General features: G+C 45.5%; 1 protein-coding gene across 1 annotated transcript; it reads left to right on the top strand.

Annotated features, from left to right (window-relative positions):
* The first annotated feature begins 15,753 nt into the window (after window positions 1–15,753).
* SOCS2 (suppressor of cytokine signaling 2) lies at window positions 15,754–17,977 on the top strand. The gene is made up of 3 exons (XM_075157004.1): window positions 15,754–15,971; window positions 16,239–16,537; window positions 17,524–17,977. The coding sequence occupies exons 1-3, from the start codon at window positions 15,754–15,756 to the stop codon at window positions 17,970–17,972; spliced, it is 966 nt and encodes a 321-aa protein (XP_075013105.1). The 3' UTR covers window positions 17,973–17,977.

A 17,977-nucleotide genomic window follows, 5' to 3' on the forward strand; every position in this document is an offset into this window, starting at 1 on the left:
GACCTAATTTGTCACCGTTTGACTTCACTCCAGTGTAAGAAAATACATCCTTGGATTAATTTAAACTTTCAATTTTTCCCCCCCCTTCTTCTCCCTGATACTTTTGCTTATTGCTGCCTAATACCATTAAGACATTTTGCTTTGCAGAAACCTTCTGTTATCGCATTTGTCTGTTCTTGCCTGTCAAACCCTGTTTATGATCAAACATCCACAATCACTGTAGAAATGCTGGATTTCTCAATGTTTCCCAAACATTTTTGGATGCTTTTCAGGCATTTTGAGGGCCGAAAATCTATGATGTGCTGGACTGCTATCTTTAAAGTACTTCCTCTTCTGACCAGTTGCTGGAAACTGAGTCTAAAACACATGTTCATTACATGTATCCTCTGCCATTTTGTTACTACATTAAGGCATAAAATTTATATTTTAAAATCTTTCCCTGCATTACGCTGCCACTCTCAGTCTTTCTATGTTCTCTTCTACTAAATCTTTTTCCTGGATCACGACCAAATTAAAATCCAACTCTCACAGCAATTCCAAGCTGTCCCCCTGATTTTCCAGGTCCTGAACAACTACATAAAGCTGTCTTTATCTGTTTCTCTTCACTTGAAAACTTGAATTAGAAATCTACCCATTTGACTCTAGTCCCACTTCTACGCAAAATAATCCATTTGAAGGTTAGTTTGGGATTTCTGTTTTCTGTTGCTCTTGTTCTTTGTAATTGAAAACTTTAGTTGCATAGAATTCACAATGTTAAGTCTGCTCTGGTGTCTCTGTATCCAGGTTTAGGCACTTAGCCATTTGCTTTGTACCTAATAGGTAGTGTTTCAGACCTTTTTAGGCTCGTTGCTGTGGATAGCATACAGTTGGGTCCATCTTACTGGGTTTGTTTGTTTTTTTAATGTCTCACTAAAAGTCTTCTCAGGCTGTGCTTGCTAGCACGCCATTAGAAAACTCTGTTTCAGTCAAGTATCAGAACGTTTGTTCTCAGTTCAGACCATTTAAATCACAGTTCAGTTTATCTTGATGTCCTAGTGAAAAGAAAGTTCTTTCACTTCCTCTAGTTAGACCTGAATTAAAAGAGGAAGCGTGCTTTTAAAACAGGTTTTTGCCTTTTCTGTGTCCAAATCACGTTGTTCTGCAGATCCTTGGTACTACCACCAGGAGGCAATCTTGCACAATAACGCAACTGGATTTGTCTGAAACCGAAGAGGATTTAGCTGCATCATCAAATTTAAGACTATGAGACGTGCATTAGCTGCTCTTTAATTAAATTTGTAAGAACTTAACAAAAAGGAACTTCCTAGCAGTTCTGAAAGTGGTTGGATTCAAAGGGTCAAAGGTTCTTCTGCGGGACTTGCCTGTTTGCTTTGACTGATTTGACTTCTGTAAGGTGTAGCAGAGATGACCACACAAACAAAAAAAAGCCCCGCTCTCCCAGTTTTGAAAAAATGAGCTAGCAGTGGAGCAGTAATGGGACCCAACTGCCACTTACGCCCATGTCACAAGTTTCACATCTCTGTGCTTCAGTTCCTCGTGACTATATCGGAGGGAACAGTTATCCATCCATCCCTTCCTGCCCCTCCAGTTACTCAGTCCTATAGGAAAGTTCCCTTCTTGTCCATTTACTGTTGTAATAGGTTTGAATTTCAGCTGCCACGTCTAAATCCTGCTGTACCAGAATAAGTCACTGCTGCAGCTCCGTTACAAGTCACAGTCATGATTGCTGCTTAAAGCCAACGCTGCATTTCTCAGTTATTCCAGACTTTATAAATTTTAGCAGCCACTCTGCTGTAATTTCTCACGTGCTCATTCCATCCTCAAAATCAATAAAGTTATATACAGAAGAGATCAAATAGATGTAGACTGCATTCCTCTTCTGTAATAGACGAGGTATATTTTGTTTTAATGCTACAATATAATAAAATTGACTTAAAGCCCACCATTGACTAAACATCAATCAAATTGTGTACCTACAATACATAAAAGTTGGATTCATCTCTAAGATTGAGAGAGCTACTAATTAGACATCTAAGCCAAGTTAATCTTTGTAGGCTCCCCTTGTAGTCAATTGACAGAAAAAAGTACCTGCACAAGGCAGTCGATCTTATTTTAAGACTTTATTGATTAGAATATGTCACACACCTTGTTCTCTGGAAGTGCTTTTTCTTTCTCGTCTGTGAAGGGAGGATGAAGTTTAGTTGAGATTCAGATGCCTGTATTGGAGCAAAGGAAAGCAGTCTTACCTTCCCCCCGCCCTCTATTTAAGAGAGCATATATGTAAAAGAAAAATATTCCACTTAAGATAAAAACATTTCTGCTGTTTCTGCTAGCCTTCAACAGCATGTAGTCCATAGGAACTCTGTTTTCTATACAGAGTAATTCACACACATTTAATTTGTAATTGTGAATAAATTGTGTATAGGATTTTAATCTCACCTCCTTATATTTGAGCAACCCTCCAATGCTAAAAGATAATACTTAAGCTGTTATTTTTTTGTTTCATTTGGTGTGTAGTCACAGGAGAAATAAGATAGTTACTCATTTTCTGTATCTTTATAGCACCTCTTCTAATGAGCTCATGATCCCAACTGTTACCTCTAGGTACTTCTAGAAAAACACAACAAATGGTAATTTACTGGGTAGTTTGCACAGAATTCTCTAAAAATTTAAATACAATTTATGCCGAATGTTAGTTCCACTGTATATAACTACAGCTGTTAGGACACTGCACATCAGAAGGTGGGAGCTATGTGGAAGCTGCATGAACCAAACGGCATGTTGGTCAGCAGTTTTGCATCACGTGGCTTCTAAGAAGTGAAAGTTTATGGCCTGGAGTACCACTTCATTAAGTGTCATGATATAGGTGAGAAATGACAATAAATGTATCACAAAGTTTTTCATCACCTAGAGGCACCACAGGAGGTGGGAACGGCCAACAGAGCTGAGAAACTTTGCCAACTAGTCTTTCTGAAAAATGGAGTAAGTAATGAATACAAAAACCAGTTGTGCTTATATTCGGCTTTACTGCTTGTCAAGATGAAAAACAGTCTCGGGTCAGAGGCAGTTTACCATTTTACATAAGGCCAGTTTTGACTGCTACCAAAGTTTACAATTCCTCAGCAAAAGAATCTCCCTACCAGCAAAATATGAGATATCATAGAAAAAGAATTCTGGAAGAGCTGTTTTTTAGCATCTCTTCTGCCAAAACTAATAAAAGTTTAACCATGTAAATATCACAGAAAATTCAAGTGAACAGTGAAATGTGACTGTTTAAATTAGACTACTGCATTAAGCCATTATCATGTAGAATAAAAATTAACCTAAATAAAAGATTGAACTCTTAAAGCATGACCCTACTGTACAAACATGTATTTCCTACTCACTAATGCTAACAAAACAGAGCTTTATAGTTTCGTGTAAAGATCAGTGTTTCTTAAATACTGCTAGTCTTTCTCATTATTCAAATTTATGTTGTATTTGTTTAAACAAATAATAAGCTAGTAGCGTTTTTCTGAAGTCAACATCTGTAGGAGTTATACTGGACCAGAGCTGTGCTGCGGCAGTGATCTTCACCTTCTGCTTTAGTTAAGACACACTGAGGATTTCAACTGAGTAATAAACTAATGCCAGAAAAAAATTTTCCTTGACCCCTAATTAGTGAACAATTGGTTGGTATACAGTAGCATAAGGGTTCACGTCCCTTTTCATATTTTTTTGTTATTTTGTAATTTTTAATCCTGACTGGTTTAAGTATGGGTTCACTTCTTATTTCCCAAGAATACCTCATATCTTTATAAAAGTCCCTTTCCTCCATGCTGTTTTCCATACCGTTAAAATCCTGGCATTAGTGATGGGGAAACTGAGTTCCACAAATTTTAAGATTAAGATTAAGAAAGAGTAAGAAAAAGGATTTCCTGTCCAGAGTAGAGGCACAGTGCAAACAAAATTCATGGTAAGTTCACCATAAGCAGAGATCAGAAAAACAGCAGAGAAATTCGCTTTCTAGAGCATGTGTTTTTATGTTCAAGTCTACTAAAATAAACATGCTGTATGTTGGCTGCGTGGGTTACAATTCATTGACTTTATATGGCCATATCTGTTGAACAAAAAGATCTGAAATGAGCCCAAAGAAGCCACTGACAAGGCTGAAAGGTGACACAATGGCCTGTGAAGAGAAGAGCAGTGGCGGTCCTGATGGAGAGCAGCTGTGGTTAGTACCTACACAGTGCTTAGCCAGCCCTTGTCCAGACCGAGGGCAAAACCTTGAATCGCTGGAACTGGGTGAGTGTTTTGCTTCAATATAGCCAAGAGTTTAACTCGTGACTTTGTGGAAGTGATACGTGAGAGGCCTTGTATTTCTTTAAGAGTGAAGCATTTATCCTGCAGTCAGAATACCTGTGTCTACCTCAGGCAGGTGGTCCCCAGCAGCACTGATACTCGGCCCCTCCAAGCATGTCCTTACTGCAGCTGCTGGGGAGGAAGCTCAAGCTCTGGCTGCTGATCCCCACACCTCTTTGTTACTTCCCCGTTCCACCTAGCCCTCTTCAAAGCAATGGCTGCGCACCCCTGCGGGGAGGGTTCACACCAAGCACTGCTCCCAAGAGCCCATCTTGTTTGACTTTACCCCACGTGCTCTGCTAAATTGCTCAAGCTGATTGTGCACCCTCAAACATTACTGCATCTCAAAACATGTAATACATACCCTCGCTTTCATGCTAGGAAAGCACCCCTCTCACAGGCTGCAGTACACTTTCACATCATTTCAGATACTGCAAACTGAAAGATACACAAAAACTCAGAATTACTTGTTGGGTCTATAGGAGCACCACAAAGAATCCAAAGAGTACTGTGGGATGTGAATATAGGAGTCTGCTCTCGAGGGAATTAGCCCCAGCTAGTGTGAAGATAAGCCAATCCCCCTGCCCTCTGGGACTGACTTTATTTAGAAATACAAGCATGCCCTCTGAAATCAGGTAGTTGGGACCCACATTGTTTTTACAGACAACCTGAGCTCAGATTGTCTTTGTTCGGACTACTAAGTCTGATTGAGTCTGGTACAGGCTTTTTGAGACACGCAAACCCAGCAACTCACACGCATAATTACTGTTCTCTAAACAACTTGAGTCATCAGGGTTGACCAGTCCAGCTCAGAGATGCCCCAGTTGAGACGCCTGTAAAAATAAAAGGATTTTTCTTCCAGATAAACAAAATTAAATGTGCAGAGAAGAAAGTGCATTTCTATAACTTCAAACAAAATCCGGATTTAGGAGCAAGCATCTTCTTCAACAGTCCACATCGGAGTAAATAACCATAACAAAGGTCACTAAAGGTCAATGTTCTATAATTCTCAGCCTTCAGAGGATCAAAGAAATCTAAAGAAATGGTTCAAGTTGAGGCATTTGGCAAAATAATGAGGTGAAAGGCTTTCAAAGTTTTCTGGAGAAAAAAAAACAATACTTGGACATAATTCTTAAAATCTTCATTGAGGCATTACTAAATAAAAATGCTGTGTTTCCATTTCAGGGCTAGTGAAATGGCAACAAAAGAAAAGTGGTATAAAAAACAAAGAGCTGTTTTTCAGTTATTCTCAGGACATAAGGGGTTTATTTATTTAAAAATTTGTGATGCTGGCAAATAAGCTGTTCACTTTAAATAGCTTGCCAGGTGTGGTTTTGATTTTTTTTTTCCCTTACTTGTATGATAAATTAATTTTGCTAGAAATACACTACCAGTTCAGCACAGATTTTTTTAACAACTCATCACCTTACCTGACATACTCTCGCCCCCTTAGAACAGGCTAAGGAGATTAAAAGATATGCTTCAATTGATTGTTTTAGTATAACTGTCAGAAGCGTAACTGATCAGTTGTTTGGGGAATTTCATTGTTGCTGCTGCATCTTTTCCATCAGCCAGTCCAAAGGGATTTCATTAACATCTCACTAGTACCTCTGACTAAGTAGGAATTTTGACTAGATTGTGAAAGCTTCTAGAAATAATCTATTTTGAAGTGTTAAGTATATAAATGCAAATTGAGTGGAAACAGCTGTTATTTACATTCTCTGGACGCAAGATTCTACTCCCTGATGGATAGAAAAAAAATGCCATTGAAAGAACATGAAGAAATTGGAAAAATATGGATCTAGTAAAAATATATGCAATGGACCACATTGTTGGGTGGTATAAATTGGTATAGCTTCACAGGTTTGCCACCATAACAACATAGAGCCCACCTGTCAGGAGGACTTGAAGAGCTTCACATATTTCTTGGAGAAAAGGGGGGGTTTGAAGGAATGAACACACTGAAAACAAAAGCATATGAACAAATTCATGTTTCAGCCTTTTATGCAATGGCTACCAGAAAGCCAGGCGCTTTCAGAAATAGTCTCACAGAACAAAGCCCCCATTCACAACATGATTTTGCCATGGACTTCTGTTAGTTTGAGATTATGTTCTGGAAAAATTACAAAAGCTCCTGAAAAACGTAAGTAGCATATTCTATACCAGTGTACCTGAAAGTGGAGGACTGTGCTGGAGGGAAAAGAAAGCACAGTGTGAAAGCTCACCCCTTCAGTGAACCCAAGCTTTATCTTTTTATTAGCCTGGCAGAGGCCCTCCTGCATGTCCTCCGTACATGTACCCCCTTCCCTTACCTGGAGCAGATCCCCACTGTCACATGTTCCACTGGAAAGCTCACGCTCCCTCCTGCCATGCCTGCTTCTAGCTGCAACATCACTGGCAACCGCCTAGAGTAAAATGAACAGTCATAGACTGTCCTCAGAAAAGGTCAGGCATGTTTAAAAACGTACACAAAACGTGGCTGCTAATTTCATTTGCACCAAACGCACTCAGTCAAATCAGCGTTAGGAACCTGGGCTGGGGAATTAAAGGTGGGATTGTTTTGCTGGGTTTTCCTTATAGAAGGGAAAAGGAGTTCATACAACCAACACAGCTAAAGCTCAAGCACCAAAGAAACACTTGATTCTTAGAGTCTGTAGAGTGATTCTCTCCAAGATTAGTTCTGTTTGACTCAGGATGGCTTTGTGCCTGCCAGCCCACAAAAACTGTCATAACACAGGCAAACGTAGGACAGAAATTTCATTCTTGTTCCGTTTTAGATACAGACTCTTGCCTGCTGTTCTGTCTTACGCAAACGACACATCTGATGGCTAAATGCATCCTTTAGTTCCTTCCCAGAACAGACACTGATCTACAGCAGCAGGTTTTGCAGCTTCCTTCCGTCTAGCATGATGTGGCCTGAAATGCTGGGGAAAAATTCTGCTGTGCCTCAGGCATCTTTCTGGATCAAATTTATTCCCAGAGGGATAATTTATCAGAGAAGTGAGCTCTGAAGAGAGTGCTAAAAATAGTGGTAAAATTTTGAAATGCAGGGCAATGGCACTGAAAGTCAGAAAAGATGTCTAGCCCAAACTCACACTTTATAAAAGGCTTTGCATATTTTGTAATAATTATGGATATTATTTCCCCTCCCCCATTCATTTACAAAGACAGATAATAACAATCTTCAGCAAATCTGAATTTGGTTACACAGAGCCATCTGTTAATTCTGGTATACGGCAGTAGAGGGCATCTAAGGACTTCAAGTCACATATGGTAAGGGATTAAAATCAGATGGCTGAAGGAGTTACTGCTCTCATCCCCAACCATTCACCCCACCCCGTGACAGAATTTGCCACCTCATGACCAAAGAGCTCATGAAGCTGCTCCTGAACGAGTGCAGTTTTGAGCCACGCTGAAACTGGCATTGATCTCAACACACCAGACTGAAAGCTGAAGTTGTTTAAGAGGAGATGCGTGAGTTAATTTCTCATCCCTGCTGCAGGCAGCACTCTGTCAGAGCCATGGGAAGGATGGTTCAGGTACAGTATAAGGGGAGATAGCAACTGCCTTAAGCAGTCTATCCAGTTTTATCTACTACTGTTTGAGCTTTAATTTCCACATACCTGGAAAAACTGCTTACAGGAGGGGCAAGCAATCCTGGGAATGGACGGGCAGTGCCAAGAAAAGGTGAGCTGTGGACCAATGCTCTTTCCTTAACCAGAGTTAAGGAAGAGTAGCCCTGTGTCTATTTTCTCTGTTGAGCCCAAAAAACACCAGTCTGCCTGTCTGGCCTGTATGTCAGTTTACGTCCTCCCAACATGCCAATCAGTTATAGGACGACGCCTTGGGCTCTCCTGACAAAAAACAAGCACTAATCATGACGAATAAAGAGAAAGTAGGTAGTTGGCAGCTAGCACTGTTTTCTTGTCATCTGTTCAGGTTTGTATGACATTTCATGTCCAGCCTCTCTTCGTACTGAAGCGGGGAAAGCAGCCATGCCTATCTAGAGCCAAAAGAAGCCAACACGTCAGAGGCAGGTTAAGTTCATTACCTGACACTAACAACGCACTAATCTGAAAACTGTATTTGATCCGAGCAGCATATACATGTACCATGGGCAGCAAATTTTCAATTAACTGTAAAAAGTTTAAAATTATATAAATACATTAGTACATGTTGATTATTCTGTTATTCAAACTCCGAAATACAGCAACACGTCAGGCCTTATGCTGAAGTCTATTATAGCCTTAGTCTGAAATTTAAAAGTGGCTCATGCCCAGGAAAAGGTTCTACAACTCATTTAATGATTCACAGTACTCCTGAAATGATATTCATCTGTCTGCTTTCCATGGCAGCACTTTCAGTCATAAACACTTAATTGTAGGAATTCATCCTCAAGGCCAAATAGCTCTGGGTGAATTAAACCATCTTTAATATAAGAACTAGAACAGTGATTTAAAATTAATCTTTTTCTGATGTGAGACCGTTTATTCAGAGACATATAACCCAGTTTCTTCTTCATCTTCATTTTACTTTGCACTCAAAACTCTCTCCTTTGGAGATAGCCACTGCATCACCTGTTTTAATTTTCCTTACTCGTTTCAGAACTGACTCTTCGCCAACAAAGGCACTTTAATTACTTATGGATTGGCAGAGCACAGGAGAGCTGCCTCCACACCGTCTGTCAGGAAAACTTTTTTCACAGACATTACTTGCTCTCTTTTACTTAGAGAAGTAGGACTCACAACTGGCAAGAAAACATCTCAAGCCTCCTCAAGCATAAAAGGCTTGTTTTTTCTGGCAGCATCTAGGACGAGAATGCAAGATTTCACAGTGCTTTCAGCTGTGCTATCTCTAGGATTTTTCTAAAACAAAGACAAGAGTGTACATTTCTCCAAAAATCCAGAACTTCAAAGAGCGTGATTGTGAACATGTGTATGTACAGGTGTATGTGTATATATACACCTATGCACTCTTTCTCAGGCATATACACACCTTCTCAGCCGAAAAACAAGGTAAATAAATATTACACTCACAGCATCTTATACTATAATCTGAATATTAAAATCCATAGCAAATATTCCCCTAGTAGTTGTTTAAAATGACTGCTATCAAAACAGTTCTTGCCAACAGTCTTTTTTTCTATCGTGTTCATAAAAAGGAAGCGTGATAGGGAAGAAAACGCTGTCAAAGCAAGTATATTTACAAATTATCTTCAGGTAACTTTCAGCAATACTTAGCTAGTCCTAGTCAGAGTGAAATTGCATAGTTCACAAAATAACAAAGTAACAGAACAGAATTCTGCTCACTGTTTATAAAGAAGCCTAACGTAGTATAAGGTGAAAACTGCTTGTAAATTATCTTTTTTTTTATATTTAGTACCCTGTGTCGCCACATTCCACTTTTACTTAACAAGTCCAGCCAAATTATTTTTGTTATTTTGTTTTTACTTTAAATTGTAAATAGTAAATTAGAGAAACTATAAAAGTACTACATTTAATGTTTTTAATTAAAGATCCTAAGTGTGTCTAGATAACCTCTTACTCAATGCTCAATGCAGTTGAGGCCTTTAGATGCTACCGTAAGTTTTAAATAGTATAAAGCACATGATGAGATGAGAGAAGGATTTAAATGTCACCTTTTTATCGTCAGAGTTTCATGCTTGCCAGTGATTATCCGTCTACCTATCCACTGAACTAAAGGAAATGATCCTTCTTTTTCTCAATTGTCTCTGAAAGAAAATAATCTGGATATTATTTCAAAGTAATGCTCTCTTAGTGCTTTCTCTTGATGGTTTGCTTTTAAATTACAAGTGCTGGGTTTCTTTTAGAATACCACTGATTCATAGAAATTATTCACTGGTTTTTTGATTATTCTCCTTTACCAAATGTATATTCTTAAGGAAGATAAAGCATTCACATCTGAATAGATAACAATGGCAGGAAATAAGGTGACAGCTGGTTAAGAGTAAAATTGGTATACATCATAATTTATTTCATCAAAACATTCTGTTCTTCGGGCAGCTGGAAAGACCCGAGTGATCCCATTTACAAAAATATTTGTTTTCTCTCTGCTGTATATATTATGTTTTAGGAACTCTTTGTGAAACAAGCAAACCTTACTCCTGACTGCTGAGTGAGAAATTCTCTAAGGGCTCGCATTGCGGACCTTGTTTGTGGTGAGGAGCTATGATTAACTTGTTCTAATTTGCTTGAGATAAAGGCTCAATATTCGTATTTCTCTGCTCGAGAACCAGCCATGCTGCCTGACCACTGTAAGCACAGGACAGGGAAGAACCGTGGCAGTTATACGTTGTTATTTAGATCAGTTCAGGTAAACAGTTGTCAAGATACAGTCAATAAATAGACATATGTGATAAGCAATAGCTGGCCTTTTAATTAAAGCGGATTTTATCTGACCAAATGGTATGTCATGGATACTGGATATTCTGTACTGCATCTTGAGGCAGTAAGGATGCAGAAAGCAAGGAAAGGCCCCTTGTATTCTTTCAGATAAATCTAGCTAAATAAATCAGTAAACCTTTTCAGCAAATCAAAGCAAATTTAGCAAAATCAGCTGGGCCAAAAATGCGTTACCCCCTCCTCCACTCACGTCATATTATATAAATAAATCAGCATGCTAGCTCTCCAGTACATTTGGCATACTTTTCAGGAACAAAGTGAAAATCATTTCTAGCAACAGGCACTTCACACTATTGTATTGTTGTTGCCTCCTTCCTTGGTCATGAAAGGGATTTTTGCCTAAAGGAAAAATAAAAAATAAATTCACTCGTCCCTCCCCTTCTCTTTTTGAGCACATATGTTTAAAAACAAGTCAGAAACATAATATATTCTGCTTGTGATTTGCAAGAACTCTTAATGTTCATGTTTTCACTACCAATACAAATCTCGATTAAAAATATCTACTATATGGATGATATACTGCCCAAACCAAAACGTTCATGCACGGTAGAAAGTCTGGAAAAGAAATCAGAGATTCCTTAAGTTTGTGCCTTTCATCTCCAGTTGGATGATACACTTCTAAAACTGGCTCAGAAGCATTCATAACTGTATACGTACAGGCAACATTTGTCCTAAAATTGCTACTCCAAAACATACATACTAAAAATAAATAAAGCACTTGGTTTGAATTGTACTTACAAATTTTAAATCCCCATTTGTATAAACTAATTTTCTCTTCATATTAGTGACTCTGTTTAGAAGAATTACTGTTTGTTACATGGCAAATTAAAAAAACCTTATTTTGTTTACATGATGGAAAGCTAAGTTTTCAGAGCCTGAGATCTCCATGCTGCTTTTCTTTCTCCATTTCACATCTTTCTCCTACTCCATTCTATTTTTTTATATAGTAAAACACTTAAGGCAGACCAAGTATGTATTAAACGTCCCAATGCCAAAGAAGCTGAAAAGTAGCCTCAAGTAGTTTAATGCACCACATGTGGCCCGTAATCCAAAAAGTAATTTAATTTAATCACCTTTTCTGTGACTGTGTGAAAGACTCACGCAGACAGAGGAGAAAACCAGCTTGTTGAAAGAAACAGTGAAATACTAACTTATTCCACCGAGCCTATAGTACTTATGGAAGTCTCATACCAGAGAATAAAGGTAACTGTGAACCAAACTACTCTTATGAGGTGCCAAAAGTGTCATTTAAAGATCGATTTGCAGTTTTTAAGTTTGAATTTCATTACTCTTGTAAATTTATCAGATCTTTAGTACTATTTTTAAAAGACATTAACTTCTCACGAAAAAAAAAATTAACAGAACTCTGTTTAGGAAAGATCCTGCTGATATACTGCCTATTTAATTTTTATGCTACCTTTTTCATAACAATATCTGAAGTTTTAAGTAACAAATATTTATTACATTCTTCTGTTCTTGTTTCTCATTCACCACATAAATCATGGTCTTCCTCTCCCTGCCTTTATAGCAGCCAGCTGTGGTTTTAGAAACAAATTATTATGACTTCAAGTGACGAATAAACAGCAGAAGCAAAGGAAGTCTTGAGATACTATCCACATAAAAATGCCATTAATAAATAACATAGGGAAGGAGAATTACAGGAAAGCTGTAAAAAAGCAGCTTTGCATCTAGACAAGATGCATTCCATTTCTCTAAGATGAATTAGTGAACTTTAAAGGAATAGCCCTAATTTGAACACTATAATATCAAAATAACATATTTTTGAGCAAAAGCTCTGTGCCTGCATATACATATACGGAATTATTTTAGTAATAAAAATAGACCTGTATTCCTTGGGGTTTTTTGTTCTTTTGAACATAGTGAAGCTAGTGCAATTCTGAAAAAGTAAGTTAGATTTTACCCAAGATCTCACACCATCGGTAACAGAACTGTCAACTAAATTTCAAAGGACACAGACATATTCTCTCCTCTCGTCACATCTATCCAACGAAAAGTAAGTGGGCATTCCACAAGAGTCACTGGAGGCTGAATCTGAGGCTATCTGAACTGCACGGACGAAAACAGGAACAAGAATGACCTTCAAGACCTAAATTGTTTTAAACCATTTCTGAGAATGCTTAAGTAAGAAAGCCTATGTTTGTTCCTCAGACCTCATTTTAAATCTGCGGTGCTGTCAGTGATTAAAGCCACGTTTTTCATAAACGGAGTAAATTAAATTCAAAAGCACCCAGGCATTACAAACAGATGAAACCATACTGACCAATTCACTTAATAAAGTAGATTTTTCCTCAGATGAATCTGCTTAATTACTAAATACAGCACTTACTTTTTAAGAGAACTATTAACTCTAATACTCTTCACTCATCCCGATGTTTAAAAATTGTAAGTAATATCTATTACAAAAGCCTTCAGGAACTGTCCTCCACGGTCCTTTTTTGATGTGTTTTTTTTTTAAAAAGATACGTTGGATTTCAGGAGTTATTGGGGAGTACAACCCAAGGCAGGAATGTCCCTGTGGGAGCTTTCTCTGTGCAGGGGAGCTGGTGTGCCGGTGCTGCCCCACTCCCTCAGCCAGACCGCCCAGCCTAATGCATATTCATTTACCTCTTTGATAACAAAGCCCCCCCCCCCCCCCACCGATTTTAAAAGATATTATTTTTTATTATTTTATATTCTTTTTTTCCTGAGGACTTTAAGAAGACATCCCTTAATCCTTCTCCCGTCAAACCCGAAAAATACTCGCTCCCAAACACTGCCGTGCAATTTGAGGGAGCCCTGACCTGCAGCCAGGGGCAGGGGTGAGACTAATACGGCTACTTTTGCTTTGTTTCCCGTCTTTTCTCTCCTATTTTTTGGTCTTTCTAAAGTCGGCTCGAGGCCGCCCGGGCAGCGGCGGAAGGTGGCTGGGTACCGAGCAGCACCCCCGGCGCAATCAATCATCTTTGTGCCGAAAAACAGCTTCGGGTTTATTTTTTAAAAAAAAAAAAAAAAAAAATATCGCGGCGGGGGGAAAAAGGAGCGGCGCGCGCATCGGCGCGTAATGGCTGTTTGTAGCAACGAGGTATTTAGCGCCGGAGGGTGAAGGGGGGTGGAGACCAGGGTGGGGTGTCCCAGGAGCTTCGGCCGCCGCAAGTCCCTGGCACGGAGCTCCTGGCACCGGCCCCTGACGCGCTCCCGGTCCTGAGGGCGGGCCCCGCCGCGCTCAGGTGCCCGCAGCTGGCGGCGCCGGGCAGGCCGGGCGCCCCTCACCCCGCCGCCCCCTATCCACCGCTGAGGAGGGGGGGCCGCGCTCCCGCGCTCGCCCGGTTACCTCAGGAGGTGCCGCGCGGCCCGCGCGCGGGCGGCCGTTGGAGCCCGCCGGCGGGCTCCAACGGCCGCCCGCGCGCCGGTACCTCAGCGGCCCCGGCCACTGACCTGCTCGCCGCGCGTCTCCCGCGGCTCCGCGGGCGGAGGGCGGGGAGGGGGACGCGGGGGAGGGTTAGGCGACCGCTGCCCCGGCGTGACAGGGGCGGCGGCTCGGTGCGTCGGCCCCGGCTGGCCGCGATCGCTGTGGAGGCGCCGGAGCGGGTCCTGTCACATGATGCGGTTCCTGGAAAGTTCCTGGAAAGCAGCCTTTGTATGTAGCCATCCCGGGAGGGGGGGAGCGGCGGGGGGAGGATGCCCTCGCCTCGCAATCAAAGGCGAATAGACCGCCCGCGCCGGGGAGAGGGGGGGAACGGAGGGTGTTGTTTCCCCAGGAGCACCATCCTCCTCCGGCAGCGGCAGCCTGTCTGTCTGCCCGAGCACAGCCCCGACGCTTCTCCCCGGCGGCGGGTGCTGTGCCCCGCCGGCCCTCCAACGCCGCCGGGAGCGAGAACAACCTGACAGCCCCACCTCCAGGCGGCGGCAGCGGCGGCCCCAGCCCCGTCCCGCCGAGCCCGGGTGAGTCCCGTCCGTTGTCGTCGCCCCTCGCGCCCGGTGCCCTGCCGCTCTTGGAGAGCAGCGAGTCTGCCGCTTTGCTCACGGGACGGAGCTGCGGACAGGCGGGATGGGGGCTCCCCTGAAGCCTGAGGCGGGCTGCTGCGGCGCTCCTCGTCCCTGCCGGGGGACGCCCCGCTGCAGCTAGCTGCCACTGCCTCGCAAACCCTCCGTCCCCGCCAAGCTCCCGCGGGCGGCGGCACTTGGCGGCCAGGCACTCCCGGCGCTTCCCCTTCACAAGGGGTCGCGCCCGGGCACCCCCGGCAAGGCTGCTCCCACCTGCGCTGGGGCTCCGCGGCCGGCGGTCCCGCGCCCGCAGCCGCTCCGGTGACAGGCGCACCTGCGCCCAGTCCCCGAGCCGCCGGCGGGGGAGAAGGGGACGGGGATGGGCTCTGCCGGGAGGTTGCCGCCTGTGTGCCTGCGTATGTTGCGATAGAAACCCGGCAGAGCAACCTATCAGCTGCCAATAAAGTTTAATTTGGAAAAGTTTCTACGCTCCGCCGCGGAACTTGTGACGGGAGGAGCCACCTCGGCATAACCCCTCACCTGGCGTCTGCTGCGCACCTGGAGGCAGAGACTCTGCCCGGTTCGCAAGCACCGGCGGGGGTCCCGGTCTTCCCCATGAGCCCCCTTCCCCGCCCCCGGCCCAGCCGGCTAGGCTCCCCTTCGCTGGCGCTGCCCGGCTTCGTGTCGCTCCCGGCGTGACGGTGGGAGGGCGAGAGGCTCTTTTTGTCCCTCCTGTTGGCTTCAGCCGATCGGAAAGGTAATTTTTTATAATATCAGCATTCAATGGAACGGGAAAAGCACATTTCCTGCCCCGCGCTAAAAATATCGCGCCCTCCACCGCGCTGCCCCTTCCCGTACCCAAGCGGCCAGCGAGCCCCGGGAGCCGGCGCTGCCCGCGCACCCGCCCCGCAACCCCCCGGGCACGCCGCTGCCCGGGAGAGGCTCGCTCCCACCCCCGGAGCACGGCCCACGCCGGGCTCCCGTTCCTAGAGGTACGACTTCGCCTATGACCTTTCTGAAAGGCGTACCGTGCCGTTCCTGCGCACCGCAGCGTGCAGCCCGGGCAGCGCCGGGTCGGGGACCTGCCCCGCGCCGTGGTTACCCCTCCCCACTCATACCTGTACGTGCTCGGCTCTCCCCCACAACCCCCTCCCTCCCAAAACGTCCGCCCGGCGCTACCGGCCGGGCTTGCCTACCCCGGCCGAGGGAGCGGCGCATCAGCGGGCTTGCCCTCGCAATAAAGCGAGACCACCTTCGCGGGCCGCCGCCTCCGCCTCGTCCTCGGCGGAGGGGAGCCGGGGACAGGCTGGGCGGCGGGGGGTGGGGGGAGGAGATGTCCCTCCCCCGCTCCGCCGGGAGGTGATCTCTCGCCTCGGGTCCCTCCTCTGGATGCTGGGAAGTTCCGAAGCGGGAGCGCCAGAAACGCACGGGCTGCGTCGGGAGCGCCTCTCGCGGGGCTCGCCGCTAACCACGCTCTCTCTCCGCTCGCAGGCGGCGCCCGGGCCGGGGACCGGAGCCATGCACCCGGCACGGCGCTGAGCACCGCGGCGGCGGCGAAGCGGAGCCCTCTCCCCGCGGGCAGCCCCCGACCTGCGTGCGAGCGGGGCCGCGCCCGCCGCCGCTGCCGCCCCCCATGACCCTGCGCTCCGCCGGGTCCCTGGAGAGCGCGGAGGACGCCCGGGCGCGCTGGGGGCACCCCGGCGCGGCGGCGGCAGCGGCCGCGCCTGTCGCTGAGGAGTCCCGTGAGGCGGCGCAGCTGGCCGCGGCCATGGAGGAGCTGCGGCGGGCAGGTAAGCCCGGGCGGCCGGCCGGGAAGGGGGGAGCGCCCGGGGCGGCGGCGCTCGCAGGGGTGCCCGATTCGCCGTCGCCCGCCGCGCCGCGGTCCCGGGGGAGGCGGAGGGGCGCGGAGCCCTGCCGGGCCGAGAGGGGAAGCGGGCGGCGGGGCGACGCTTGCCGTCGCCGCTGCGGGGTCGCGGCCCCGCGGCGGCGAGGGACGGCGGCGGCTCCGACTTTCCGCGGGCTGCGGCGGCCGAAGCGAAAGCACCGGCAGCGCCGCGCCCCGGCAGCAGCCCGGGATCGCCGGCCGGGCGAGGGCCGGGCGCTGTTGCCGGCCGGGCCGGCCGCGGCGTGGGGAGCGGACGGCGCCGGCCGCCGCATCCCCTCGGCCCCGCGTACCTGCGCTCCGCTCGCTGGCGTGGCGGCGGCTCGCCCGGCCCCGCAGGACGCGCGGAGCTTGGCCGCGGGCAGGGGGAAGGGCTTTTGTCTTCATCGCCTCCCTGCTAGGACCGCAGCCGCACCGCCAAAGTTGTTTTCTTACCCCTTTCTGCTTCCGACTGCTAGACAAAGCTCATTTCGACAACAGCCTACCTACAGTTACCAAATGCGGGCTTTTTGCGGGCTGCCAGAGTATGCCCGGCAGACGCAGTGCTCGCCCCGGCGTGTGCGCAGCGCGGGGCCGCGGGACGCGTCCCTGCTACCTTACGGGTGGCCCGTGGGGTCGGCGGCTTCGACGTTAGCCTCGCAGGACGCTGCAGGAAAGTTTGTGCGTGTGTATGCATAGACATGAAAATAAAGGGTGACCTGGAAGGCTCTGTCAAAACGAGACACATTGTAAAACAACTGAATTTAAATAGCAAAAATTTACAATGCCTGCGGGACTTTACTTTCAAACAACAAAGGAAATGGGTTATTACAAGTACATCAGCCAAAGAGTAGCTTTTTAAACAAACAAAAAATCAGGAATAAACAAACCCTTCTTTCTTTCCTCTTTTAACAGGATGGTACTGGGGAAACATGAGTGTTGCTGAAGCCAAAGAGAGATTACAGGATGCTCCCGAAGGGACCTTCTTGGTTAGAGATAGTTCACATTCAGAGTACCTCCTGACTATTTCGGTAAAAACATCAGCGGGACCCACCAATCTACGTATAGAATATCAGGATGGCAAGTTTAGACTGGACTCTATCACTTGTGTCAGATCTAGACTTAAACAGTTCAACAGTGTTGTGCATTTGATTGAGTACTATGTTCTTATGTGCAAGGACAGAACCGAAACACCTTCGAATGGAACAGTTCATCTTTACTTGAACAAACCTCTCTATACGTCCGCTCCATCTCTGCAACACCGCTGCAGAATAACTATAAACAAGTGTACAAATCAGATCTGGGAGCTACCACTGCCAACAAGACTAAAAGAGTACTTGAAAGAGTACCAGTACCAGGTATAATATCT

This window comes from Calonectris borealis, chromosome 1, assembly GCF_964195595.1.
Source record: "Calonectris borealis chromosome 1, bCalBor7.hap1.2, whole genome shotgun sequence".
Lineage (NCBI taxonomy): Eukaryota > Metazoa > Chordata > Aves > Procellariiformes > Procellariidae > Calonectris > Calonectris borealis.